The sequence below is a fragment of the Leuresthes tenuis genome, unplaced genomic scaffold, assembly GCF_036924035.1.
Source record: "Leuresthes tenuis unplaced genomic scaffold, fLeuTen1.0.hap1 SCAF_5, whole genome shotgun sequence".
NCBI lineage: Eukaryota > Metazoa > Chordata > Actinopteri > Atheriniformes > Atherinopsidae > Leuresthes > Leuresthes tenuis.
This window is the reverse complement of record NW_027325359.1, coordinates 10,446,598-10,459,960: the sequence shown is the minus strand read 5'-3', so window position 1 is coordinate 10,459,960 and position 13,363 is coordinate 10,446,598. Positions and strand designations below refer to the sequence as shown.

General features: G+C 39.5%; 1 protein-coding gene across 1 annotated transcript; it reads right to left on the bottom strand.

Moving 5' to 3' along the window:
• Positions 1-1,055: 1,055 nt before the first annotated feature.
• sema7a (semaphorin 7A (JohnMiltonHagen blood group)) lies at positions 1,056-11,965 on the bottom strand. The gene is made up of 14 exons (XM_072385908.1): positions 11,792-11,965; positions 11,433-11,572; positions 10,783-10,821; positions 10,593-10,688; positions 10,242-10,344; positions 9,963-10,073; positions 9,036-9,178; positions 6,888-7,066; positions 6,510-6,618; positions 5,154-5,349; positions 4,887-4,999; positions 4,062-4,207; positions 3,841-3,899; positions 1,056-3,432 (listed from the first exon to the last, which is right to left on the bottom strand). Exons 1-14 carry the CDS (start codon positions 11,907-11,909, stop codon positions 3,014-3,016), a joined length of 1,971 nt encoding a protein of 656 aa, XP_072242009.1. The 5' UTR covers positions 11,910-11,965; the 3' UTR covers positions 1,056-3,013.
• Between the last annotated feature and the right edge of the window lie 1,398 nt (positions 11,966-13,363).

Here is a 13,363-nt window from a genome sequence, read left to right as displayed (position 1 = left end):
TCCACAACATGAGCTGGAGGCTGGGAAGTAATGGCAATGGGTGGCTCTGCAGATGACTCACACACAAATCACACAATCCATAAAGTTGCAGAATGGGACTGCATCGGGTTATAGTTCCAGTTGCACTATAACATCTATTTGCAGACAACCATTTACAGATCGTGTAGGCAGTTTGTTACAGGAACCAATTAGCTGTTGGGTCAGGTCCGGCTTAAGCCAAGTACTCTTCATTAAAGAGACCCATGTCTGAATGTGAGACGTGCCATGGTATGCAGTGATGCCTCTACCTCAGCCGTGAACACATCTGTTATGACTGTGTGTCAAAACAATAGACAGCATGTAGTATTTGGTGAATCCTGTGGCTAGACAGAAATTCTCTTACATCCAATATAACCTGTTAAATCATAGTCTGCCGACTCAGACCAACATAAAGTCAGCAGGGTGTGGTCACTATTTGTGGGCAATTTCTGTGCCCGGGTGGTTCTTCAGTGATTTCCTAAGAAATACAGAGTGCCGCTGTGTGGGTGTGTTTGTCTTCTCTCCATAAGCAGGATGTACTCTTTTGGTCATTATCAGGTTTTGAGACTTGTTATCTAGGTACCGGTAATGATAGATTAAGATCAAGAGTCTTACAGTGCTTATTGTGAACTAATTAGGTTGTAAATACTTTAATTACCTTTTGGGCTTAAGGGATGGCCAACTATGACAAGGTCTAATACTTTCTCGAAGCCACTTAAGAAGAGGCCTGAGAGATGTGACTGTGAGTTGCTGTAAATGTTTTGCTTATTTTCTTCCCCAGTAACAACTGAATCAGTTATATTCATATCCAATAATTGCGTATTCTTCAAGTAGGATTTTAGAGATAGCAGTATGGAGACATTTTATTTTAGAAAGAATGACACATATTTCTGAAACCCAGGAAGATCTCTCATAGCACAAAGAATCACAACAGTGTTTCCAAAAGATATGGTACACCGATGTGCAATCATTTGGAAACAATTTAAACAGAAAACATAAACAAAGAAGGCAAATGTCCAAAATTGGTTTTCTTTAGTCATTTAATGTTAGCAAGATGTTTCAAAAGAGCTGGAACATGTTTAATATTGTGCTGCATCACCCCTTCTTTTGACAACATCTTCTTATTCCTGAAAGCAAAATGTTTTCTCTTTCTTGCTGCTCAGCAGTTTGAAGCCTAAATTTAACATGTTTTTTTTGTTTGATAATGCATCTGGACTGGAGGTAAGTCAGCTTTGCATCCAGACTCTTTATACTAGAGTGATGCTGTTGTAATATGAGCAGAATATGAAAAAAGCATCATCTGGAATGCAGCATATGTCCCTCCAAAACCTGGATATATTTCAGTATTACTCTTTTCTTAGATGTGCTCGTTAAATATGTCACATGAACCAACACACAAAGGTAATGACTCTTCTACATAGCTCTGAGAACATGGGATCCATCATTTCAAAAAGGTTTTTCGAAAGAATTTCTAATTTTGACTCTTCCGACCACAGGTCAAATTTCCCCTTCACCTCCAGCTATTCAATAAATGCTTTCAGACATAGTCTCTCGTAACAATCTCTGTTATAATACAGTTTTACATTGAAAAAATTATTTCGCTTTGAGATGGACCAGAACTCTTTCTTTTCTGAAAACATGTTGCTGGTGTAAATTCAAAAGCAGCATCCATTTTTCATAAAACAATTACATTAATCAGTTTCAACATCTGTAAAATATCATTGTCATTTTCAGTTAAATTAAGGGTTAAATAAATATATCAAAATATATTTCTGTTATATTTACATTTTAAACATCTTGAGTGCACTGTGTTTGTTAAAGTAGGACTAGTAACATCTAACAGAAAAAAACAATCTGACACATAAAAACCGGATCTCACCACAGCAAAAGTATTAAAAAGGCACAATAGTTCATTAAATTTCACAGCATTCAAACTTTTACTGCTTTGAAAGAGCCTAAGTGTGACTACAGTGCTTTTTTTTATTGCTTTTTCAAATGTGTATTGCTGTTCTAGGACGGGTGGCCTGTCCAGTCTCTTGCCCGATGGCAGCTGGGATGGATTCCCATGTTTTAGTTTCAACCCATCCATTGTAACCTTTAAAGGAGTAACTCATGCGGTGTGTCAGAAACAGATGTGAGGCAGCGGGTAATCTGATGCTAGCACATACGATTTTTACAGTCCAGATGAGCCTAATGTTTACTCATTAGATTACAGTTTATTATTACACATTTTTCCAGCTTATCTCCCACCATCCATTGGGATAGTAAAATCAGGAAAATTCTTTGAAGTCCTAAAATGGCCTCCACCCTTTTTTGTACCATCTAATTCAGTGCACCGCTGTGAGTTTTACATTCTTCTGACCGACTAATCGCTTCGGAACTATGAACATGCTTCAGGGAATGCAGGATTTACAACTCAACTTTTGTGTTTGTGGCTGTCTGACCAGAAGCTTTTATGCTCACAAACACAACATTTTGAGGGTGCAGGAAACACAGCCTAAACATTCATAAGAAAAGAATTCTGACATGGATCATTTTGTGTGCCTGCCTCTTTTCTCACTATCATGCAATCACTCTGCAAACATTCCTAAATCCCTGCAGTCTTCTCACTGATAAGCAGCTTATGCAGCCAAGCAAAAACTATTATTAGGCACTACTGGCCCCTCCACAGTCGATTCAGTGCTTGTTCTGCTGTGGATCCATTGTCCTGTGTTAACCTTCAATCCATTCAACTATGTGTTCCTGTTTTGGCTTCCTTTTTAAAATAATCTTGGCAGTGAAGAGTTCATGTGGACTTTTCTGCCAAGCCACAGGTTCACAGCGGGACTGGTGTTGTTTAACTTCTTCAGCTGCTTCACTATTCTTGGGGGGGTTGGTGCCTCCTTCCTGACCCTACAGGCAACAACAAATTCAAAGGGCCCAAAGAGCTGATATCTGAAACACGACCATTCAGAGAGAGAAAGCTGAGTTAGGTTTAGATCATTATGTAGACACACTAACTGAAAATCCGTAACACTGCTACAAACTGTAGTGTGATCCAAATCTTCCAGGGAACAAGACCTGATGCTTTGTTCATACAACAAGTGTATTTGACTCTCTTTGTGTCGTCTTTATCAGGAATTTTTTGCTCCATAAGCTCATATGTTTTCACTACTTTGGTGTAGTTTTTTTCTCTGGAGATGCAGTCATAGTTCCCATAATGTTCTTGTGTCATGGATGGTATGAGATGTAGACAATTAGAAAGCATCTGCAGGCAAGGGCTGCTATGGCCTCCATCTTCCCAGGTGTATAGAGCGTGGTAAGAGTCTATAGGACAGGACAGGTAGAAAGGGACACCTTGGGGGACAGAATGGACTACCCTTAAATTCAGAGCTGAAACTTCCTCCCGTCTCGACCGGATCATAGACTTTTTTTCTGGAAAAAACAAAAAAATTATTAGAAATATATAGAGCAAGGATTAGGACATCCCACATTGTAACATGGGTCTCTGTATTTGAACGTGTGAAAACGAGAACAAATACAAATTAAATCTGTGCCTACATGTACAGGTAAAAATCTGCAAATATGGATTAATAATTGAGAGTAAAATCAAATCTGCTAGTCTACAAGCTGAGTTTTCAAGGACAAGGGTGGGAGGGTCTGCAACCGTATTGCTGTAGTTGCTGGAGCTGAAATATGGAGATACAAGTTATACAACTTATGCCCAAGTCACAAAACATGTGTACCGTATAAGTTACTTAGGTTTCAATCCTATCACTATCGAGATTTGACCAACATGTATCTCTGTGTAGAGGCAATCATTACTGTTTTGTCTTTAGTTACCTTTTGCTGCTGTATCACACACACTTATTTCTCCATCCATGATATTTTGAATGCCTCCACTGTGAACAAAACAAAACAGGTCATTCTTTCCTTGTTTCCCATCAGTTTTAAATCACGTCTCTTTACAGAACATGCAGAATAATGCAGCAATTGAATACTGCTGTAATATGAAAACATTACATTATTGCAAGTCCAAGCAAATCTTGCAGGGAAGGACTTACGGGACAGTTGGGGTGCATCCAAATGCCGTCCAGGCACAGTATGGGTCCCGCGCCAGGACACATTCAGCGCAAGAGTTGGTGTACTCTTCGCATCTCTCAAGGTCCACGGTGGATATTTTCTCAGAAAATCCCACAACTAACTTTTTCTGAGCAAATGAAACAAAAAGTAAATTTTAGTCTAAATCTTTATCAGTTAAGGCATTATGGTCTAGCACAACTTTATTATCACTTTATAAAGATCTCTTTGGCCCATATAAACCCAAAGACTTGCCTATCTATGCATTCACAGAAGCATTCATTTGGACATTTATGTCTCAAGTGCCACATTCCTCTGTCTCTGACACTGTTTTTAGTCTTAACCAGCTTCTTAGGAAAATACCCGACTTTTAAACTAGATGCACCGCCACATTCAGCAGCTGACTCTGTCTCTCTGCCTGTGTAATCAAAAGTTACAGAACTATCAACAAATGCCGGATGCAGCAGCTGATAAAAGCAGTGGGACCAATCAGTTACAGTCAGGTTAAGGACCATCAAACAAACAGCGAGATAAAAGATGCTTTGACGCAATGCAGAGCCAAGGGAAACAACAAAGACAACGATTCTCAGCAGCCACAGCTGTAATGTTACATCATTTACGCTTGTGATCCACCCTTTATATGAAAATATCTAATAAGCTTTAAAAAAACATTACCAATTTGAAGGAGAAATCAGGTTGCACTTGTGTAAAAAACTATATTTTACAAAAAAAAAAAAAAAGTAGCAGCTGACAGAGACACAACTAACAACATGTCACAATTAGAAGGTACATTTCAAATGAACCCGTACCTTTTTAGAGTCAAGCTTCATTGCTTGTATGGTTGAATTGTTGGAGAGTTGTGTTTCAGAGATGATGAAAGGCTCTGAGCCAGCTTCTAAAACTTTATGGATCTTCCCAGAATCTGCAAGACAGCAATATGATATGATGCTAAACTGGAAGCGATACTGCAGGTTAGGTATTTCAAGCCTACTGTTCTTAGCAGAGATCATTCACAGAGTTTGATTATAGGCCAAGTCAACAGAAAAAAATAGAGTTTTCTCTCAACCTTAACTTACCAGTAGCTAGGAGCAGAATGTTATATGTGTGCTGATCTGCAGCGTGGACTCGGTCAACAGCTATCTTTGTGTAATTGTTGCTGCTTATGTAAAATGGAGCTGTGTAATGAAGGGAGTGAACCCAGTTAGTCATTTCTGGATAATTCTTCACCATACTGACAGTGGTCTCTGGCAGACTTCTGCTGTTCCTGACACACTGAAAAATGCAAAGACACAAAGTTTTCTCACAAAGAGTTACATCCCAGCAACTTGGAAGTTTTCCAAAAGGCACTTCAATGACTTTCAGACTGTGAAAAGCAAAATCCTATGATCTGCTTAAACAAAGATTGAACTGCTTGGCCGTAAAGAGGAAACCTAATGAGCTTCACCGCTTCATACCAGGTGTACAGTCAAACAAGGTAAAGGGAGGATCATGCTACGGTGATCATTTTCTGCTGCAAGGGCAGGTAGACTTTCAGGATAAAGTGAGACACAGATGCAGAAAAATATTGAACAATTTTGAGTGAAATCTTTTTCCAGAGTATTCAAGATCTCATTCTCTGTTTAAGGATTACAATTCCAACACACCCGGAGATACTTGAAATGGGCTGTACTCTTCCCATCCAGCCTGGTGAACTTAAATGTTTCTGTCAAGATGAATGGGAGAAACTGATACAGGAAAGGTGTTCCACGCTTGTAGGATCATTCCCATAAGGACTCAAGGCTGCAATTGTTGCAAAAGGCACTGTAGGAAATACTTTAAAAAAAAGCCTTTTAAGACAATGGTCCAAAATCCTGTTTTTGCTTTGACTTTGTGGATGGTTTTGTACATAGTGAAAATATATTCAACTGCAGCAATCTATATTGTAGTAGTGTAGGAGCAAGAGGTTCATGGAGAGCAGGGCTTGCTGTGGGTCCATTTGTTCATTTGTACTATTATTATTATTATGATTAAATGATCAACAACTCTGGGTATAAGCTAAACAGATGGAAAGCAGGGGTGGATTTCTTTACAAAACATGGCAACATCTGCGCCTCCTATGAGGGACAGTAACCTCCAGGAGTAAATTGTTTACTACAATGGCGGGAAGTTAAAGTAACGCATAGCACGTTCGTGAGCCCCTTTAACTCCAACAGCTAAACAAACAAAGAGGCTTTAGGAAAAAACAATGACCATGCTGAAGTAATTTAGACATACATTTTCCTTGTCTCCACCCATTCATGGAACGTGTCTGTTTTCTTTTTTCAAAATCTAGAACTGTACTCAGGCATGCATTTTAAAATAGGCTGCCCATACAAAATCTGAGTCAACTCAATACAGACAAAAACAAAACAATTTTAGGATGTTTCTCTGCAAAGCAACGTAAGAATCATTACCGTTCCTGGCCTCGGTAAAGGAATCTTTCCGTCATAACCTCTGAAGGTTGAATTCTCAAATACTTCTTCAATCATTTCAACTGAATAAATGCAAACAGCAGTGGAGTTCCTGGAACAGAAATAAGAAAACTGAGGTTAGCAGAAATGCCATCACTGATAGAGTTATTTATCTGCTATTGCCTCAGATGGTGGGGTGTGATTGGTGTGTAACTAAAACTAAAATGGAGCAAGAAAAATTAATGTTGTCATCTGTTGTTTCTGGACCTTGACCAGTAACTAAAACTCAGGGCGTTGATGTTCTCTTGTTTTTCGTGCTGTCAGTGTGTTCCTCATGCTGTTGCCTAGTTTCTGACAATAAGGGAAGGGAAACTGTCGCACCAGCTGCTTGTGAAGAGTGCATAGACTCTTGTGTCATGCCAGTCGTCTGCATGCAACACATAGATGTCTTGGAGACGGTTGAAATACAGCGACTCCTCGGGAAAACCACAGACGAGCCGAGCCTTGAGAAACGATGTCCACAAGTTCTGGAAGAATCTTTTTGATCCGCCTTCATCTGCCTGCAAAATGATAAATAGTACATCAGGGAGACGCTTTGGTGCTCTTGAAAATGTTGAACTATGCGCTATTTGATACTACTGACATTGTAGCCACCGTGACAAACGGAATGAAACACCAAACCACTGCTTGGACAAGTCTTGTTTTGCTGCGGTGTTGGAAATACTATCCCCCTGCATTAACAGCAGGTCACCTTAGTTCGTCAAATAATATGATGTCTAATTTGTTGTTACTGTGTGGAAAAGGCAGAACCGCATAGCGCATCAACTGTACTGTACAACAGGCCCAAGCTCGTATTCATCCGGTTCTCATCTCCCTCCCTCTCCTGGGGCAGGCTTACTTTTCACTTGGCGCTAGAAGAGCTGTTGATGTCACACCTCCACTGAGTGCTGATAAAGCCATCTACATTCAAATGTTGATGCAGTGGCCTTCCTCCTGGAACTTAAGCACAACTGTAACTCCTGACCACCAAGTGCTGCACATTCAGCATTGAGATTCAGCAGCTCTTTTTTTTTTTCTTCTCCCACTCTCAAGTCACATATGTTTCTGGTGGAGTTAATACAGTAAATTCAGAACTGATGATATTGTTGTACAAAATGAGGAGACTGGCAGTGCGAAACTGTACGAGCACTACAGTAGAACAAAGAACAAATCTTCATCACCAAGGGCATATTAATATGATATAAACTGATTCAACTGTAAATGTTGTCTGAACTTAAACAATATTTCAATTACAAACAAAGATAAATGTCAACACGAGACGACTCTGATTTGACAGATGGTGGCATTTTGTCTCCTGTGCCTGACACATTCAGGATGGGTTACTGTCGGCACCTCCGCAAGCGTCTTCTGTGTCGCCTGCGCTTCAACATTTGCAATTTAAGCATTTGTTCTTCAACATTGATGAGCTCCAACTGCAAATACAGCTGCTCCACCTCGGTTGCCATTGTTTACTGTTGTTAACTGTGACCAGAAGAAATAGCAAGAATTCAGAACTTCAAATGCTCAATGACGGCTTCATGTCGACACCGTCGACATTACGGAGAAGTATAAACTAGGCTTAAGTGTCAGACAGTCTTTTTACACCAACAAAAAAGTACAAAAGATTGGAAAAAAAAAGGTCTGCAGGTTTGCATTAGTTAACATATAAAAGTTATACTGACTGTAACATTAAACATCTACTGTAACATTAAGAATAGTTAAAGTGTCCATGTGGTAACACTGGTCTGCATGGATGGAGACAATGCTAATTTTCTCTCCAAGTCTCTCTGTCTGTACTGTGGCTCAGTATGTGCTAGAAAAGCATGCTAAATACTACAGTAAATGGCTAGTCTGAACAGAGTTAACTAAAGCTGTAATTTTGTTGTGGCTGGACCCTCTCAACAACTAATGACTCGGGTATGTTTTAGGGAGCAATTTGGTGGCAAATCACTTCAATATCTATCCTACAATAAAACATTTCCACCCTTATGGGAGTGGTCTCATCCAGTATGAAGACATCAAGGGGTCGTTGAATGGTTTGAAATGGGTGAAAGTTAAGTAAAACATATGCAACAATGTGGCCTTCGAAATAACAAGATTTCAAGCTGACTGAACATCTATTAGAGATTTTGGATCACTCTGTCAGACAACACTCTCTACCAGCATAATAAAAAAAAAAAAAAACAGAAAATTGTGAATCTCTCTTGGATAAATGGTGTTTTTATCCCTCTACAAGAATTCCAGAGACTTACAGAATCAACTTTGAGGACTACTTAAGCTGTTCTGGCAGCATATGGCAGAAAAGCACCTTCAAGTCACCTTATTTTAGTTACCCTCCCATTTGTCACCTATCTGTAACTCCCATGTCACTTGAACAAAATGAGGCTGCTTCTTCACTGAAGCTGAGCAGAAAAGATTTTTAGCAATTTCGTCATCTACGTAGCTGAACTTTGCCCACACAGGTTGAGCTCTCTCCGCTGTCCATCATACCTTACAAACTCTGGCAACCTGAGATATCCAGGGATCAGCTTCCGGGCTGTGATCGGAGTTCTTCTCCCGGAAAAAGATGTATATTTTCTCATTGTCGGGGTCATCCACACGCTTTACCCAGGATGCAGAGATGAATGTGGGCTCTGTGAATAGACAGCATGTTTACCAAACCTTTCAACTGTTTTAAATATAGTGTGACGCCAGTAAACTACACAAAAAAGAGCCAGACTAAATAAAGCTTTCGGAGTGGGCAGCAAGAGTTGGGCTGGGTAAGCTTAAAATGAACCATGATTTCTGCCTTGAACTTACATGCTCCAACAAATAAAACTGTCAAGTAGCAGTTTACATCCATGTTTGTCTTCACTAGTAATATATTTAATGAAAACCCTGAAGGAATTGCATAACATATGTTAAGTGTATAAAAGTTTGGCAAAAAAAGCCATTTGAAAGAACAGAAACATTGTTGCCATGACTATAAAAACTGTAGCATAGAGGACCTATAAATACATCGAAATTCAAATATGAATTATTGAGTTGTGGCCAAAATAAGTTCATTTGGACATTTAACCTCTGACTACCAAAATTGATGGACTTCATTCGTCAAAATACGAATGAGATTTTTGTTAAGAGTTCACTTTTGTGTCAGCTTTGAAGGAATCATTTCTAGTAGTTTGAAACATTATATTCACAAGAACTGGGGTAGATGGATGGATGGACAGCTACAGCTGTAACCAGCACAAAGGGATAAAACATTATGAATACATGACACCTGTGCAGAATTTTAAACATTTCCAGATGTTAAACATTGGTAATGTCCTCCTCAATGGAACATGTCAATATATGGGGTTATGGGATAATCACAATTGTTACTGAACAACAGCGTATTGTGTCCTTTCTACTATAAATAACCTGCATCCATTTCCTCACCTGAGACCCACTCGTCATACATCCAGACATTAGTTCTGCTGCCAGCTATTCGTCTGAACTGCAATGAACTCCCATCAATATCCAAAGGTGCTGCTGCATATAGATCCCCATCTAAAAACAGAGTCAAGCCACATTGAAAGAAGCATTAAAATTTGGTTTCTTTGGAAGATGCATTGGCTTGACAGATCTGCTTTCTACTGTTACATGAGTCAGTACAGAGTCACAGTTTAAACCTTTAAAGACAGGATTTACACTCAAGCAAACCTGCATTCAACATACCTACTGTGAGTGACAGGGAGTTCTGAGTATAGACAAACGGAGAGATACCTGTCCCCTCGTAACTCTCCACTATTTCATGAGACTGATTGTTGACTGATGGAAACTGCACGGAAAGTCAAAGAAACCAGAGAAATGTCAACAGCAAGCTGTGATGGAAAATAAAGGGTAATAAAAGAGCAGACACCGAACACTCTATTTAATTATACAACAGGGCACTCAATTAAAGTTTAATTAGAACAACAAGAGCCCTGCCTTTAATCAGCTTTACCCTCCTGTCCCAAAAACTGTAGTGTCAGACAAAGCATGTGTTTATACTGCATACTGTGTTCAAAGAGGTATGCAGGCACTCACAAGTTTCCAACACTTTGGCTTGTTTCCATTTGTACCGCATACAAACAGACTGTCCTGAAACCTCTCAATGACGGTGATGACATTTTCACAGAGATCCTACAACACAGAGGTTCTTATCAGACAAAACTCAGCAAAAGCTTTATTTATTCTTAAATGCACCATAGAGAACATTTGAGTGGCAATCACTAACCTCACGGCACTGCTTCCCTGTCGCTTTCAGAGGCAATTTCTGTCAGAGACATCAACCGAAAGACAATTTTAATCGCTTACAAACCAGCGTAAAAATAAAAAAGGTCCTTTAAAGCTCTACTGAAAATAGTGGTGCTTTTGGTAATTATATCATGTTACAGTGGTTGGATTATAGATTAACGTGAAGTATCTGACAGTCTTTTTAGAATTTCTGTCTTGCTTTCTCAGAGCATGTTACTGAAGATGTCCTCTGTTTAAACCACTTAAGCTGATTCTTCCACAAACCAATATCCATTAATGTAATGGAGGTATAGTCAGTAATCACGGCTCATTTATTATTAATAATTAAGGATTACAAAATTTGCCTCAATTAAGCTATATTACAAAAGACGCAACGTTTATGTCTGTGGGCGCCGGCGAACGGACTCCATCTGTACTAATGGTTCACTGACCAAACCATCTGTTACAGCATAGTCAAAAAAAAAAAAAAAAAGGCTGCATTCTTACTAAAGAACAATACAGAAATCAAGCGTAAAGTACACCACTACATCACTAGATAATTGGGTGTGCTGTAGGTGATAAAAATAACAACTTTAAAAGATCAAAGCAAAACATTTGTGGCTCAGAATGTGCCGGTCCAGTGACACCCACCTCTATGATGTGATGGTCATTCACATCAAGTCTTAACACAAAGTCAGTTCCACCAACATACAGTTCCTCCGAGTCCTCCTGATATGAGAACACACTGTGTTTCTGGGAGACTTCATAATGAAACCCAGCTCTGAATATTTCTGAGGACAAAGATCACATTATTACACTTTAGACCAGGAAGGCCACATTAAACTATATAGCGCATGTTGAATATAAATAAAACGCACAATCACACGCGATTTTAAATGGGCTTCAGTAACCTAAGGTCACTGACTGTGTTCTACAACAGATTTTCATCCACTGATCACACAAGCACAAAAAGGCACTTGTAGTTCAGTTTAGTGAAGAAGTGAACGTACCTTTGCTCAGAAATCTGGGAGTATTTTTAGTCCCAAGAGTTGGTGTATCCTCCCAATCAACACTAAGTGCTTGTAGAAAACACACAGCGAAGCAAAGACTAATATAAAAAACTCCCATCGTTACCTGCTAATCAGATCTGCGCTGCAGCGATGTATAACTGAACTGTTGATGATACATTTAGTCTACGGTGCCCCCCCACCCCCCCACCCCCCAGCTTAGTCTCCTCCTCAGATAGACTACCCACTTCTTCTTCACATGCTGGGAAACGATAGCCAAATAAAAATATTTTGCAAAGCTCTTCGATCGTCTCAAAATGGCGAGAGCGAGCAGAACATCGGACAGGAGGCGGAGGTTAAACACTCAGACTGTTAATCCAACTGACAACCTAATGCACGTTGGTTGAGTCTGCCGGTTAAATTGCCGGGTGGACAATAAAAGATCCGCAGCAGCCTCTGTCTGTGGGGCCATGACGCATTTAGATCTCAGCAGAGTCTGGCACGCTGGCGTAGGGAAGATCCCAGGCAGCCAACAAGGGAACGAAAGGAGGGTCATTGTCCATAAGGTGTTTGCTTCGTAAGGACGATACGCTCTTTGATAGTTACTAAGCAACGGATTGATGCAATGATACACAAATTAATTATTGATATTAATATGCAACTTCGAAAACAACTCAAGGAAATTAATATGCATATTTTGAGGACAAACAAACAGTATTGACTGAATTTGAGAAATAATTGTCCAAAATGTATATTAAATCACATATGCACAAATATGTGAGAAGAAAGACCAGTGATTATGTCGTTGAATACACATATCTTTGTAATTACAGCAAGATACAGTGTCTCTTTATTAAACTATCTGTGCAGTCAAACTGAAACAGACCAGGTACAGTTGTACACTTTGCAGAACATGTTGGCTCGGATCTGCCTCTTTAATCCAACAAAATCAGATAAAGCCAGTAGGTGTCAACTCCTCACTGATCAACCAAAAAAATCACCAACAGATGGCATGCATATTACCTTGCAGCCCAGCAGATCTAAAGGATCTGATGCTAACGTTCGACTGCAAGATGCCAGAAAGGGCAGGACAAAAAAAAAAGAGACAAATTAAGACTATTTTGGCAGCACAAAGGGCATCTATACAACACAAGACACGTACTATTATGGGTAAGCAGTGTATTACAATAAATGATGCTCCAAATCCCTGCTTGAAAACCAGACTGTTTGCTGACTATAATCTGCATGGCTCTGAACCAACATTTCCACCTTGAGTGGTTAATTTCCTTTTTGTCCTCGCCACACTGTCCCAATTTTATTTTTTTTACGTTACTATAAATACCTCCTACAACTCAGAAACAACTGACCTGTTAAAAAAAGACTTCCTGTTCTACCACTTCACATGTCCTTATTCAAATTATCACAAATGTTGCCTGTGTACACATCACAGTTATATCTTTTGAAGAATGTATCAGAAATGTCGTTGTTCTGGTGGTGTCAGGCTTAAAGTAATGTATCCTACATGCCACATCCCATTAACATGCCATATAGAGCAAGGATCAAAATACCTTTATC

Coding starts and splice junctions, on each gene's coding strand:
- sema7a (XM_072385908.1), bottom strand. CDS start 11,909: ATGGGAGTTTTTTATATTAGTCTTTGCTTCGCTGTGTGTTTTCTACAA. Junction 10,822..11,432: donor ATGACCATCACATCATAGAG/GTGGGTGTCACT, acceptor TGTCTCTGACAG/AAATTGCCTCTGAAAGCGAC. Junction 3,433..3,840: donor GTGTGATACAGCAGCAAAAG/GTAACTAAAGAC, acceptor TGTTTTTTCCAG/AAAAAAAGTCTATGATCCGG.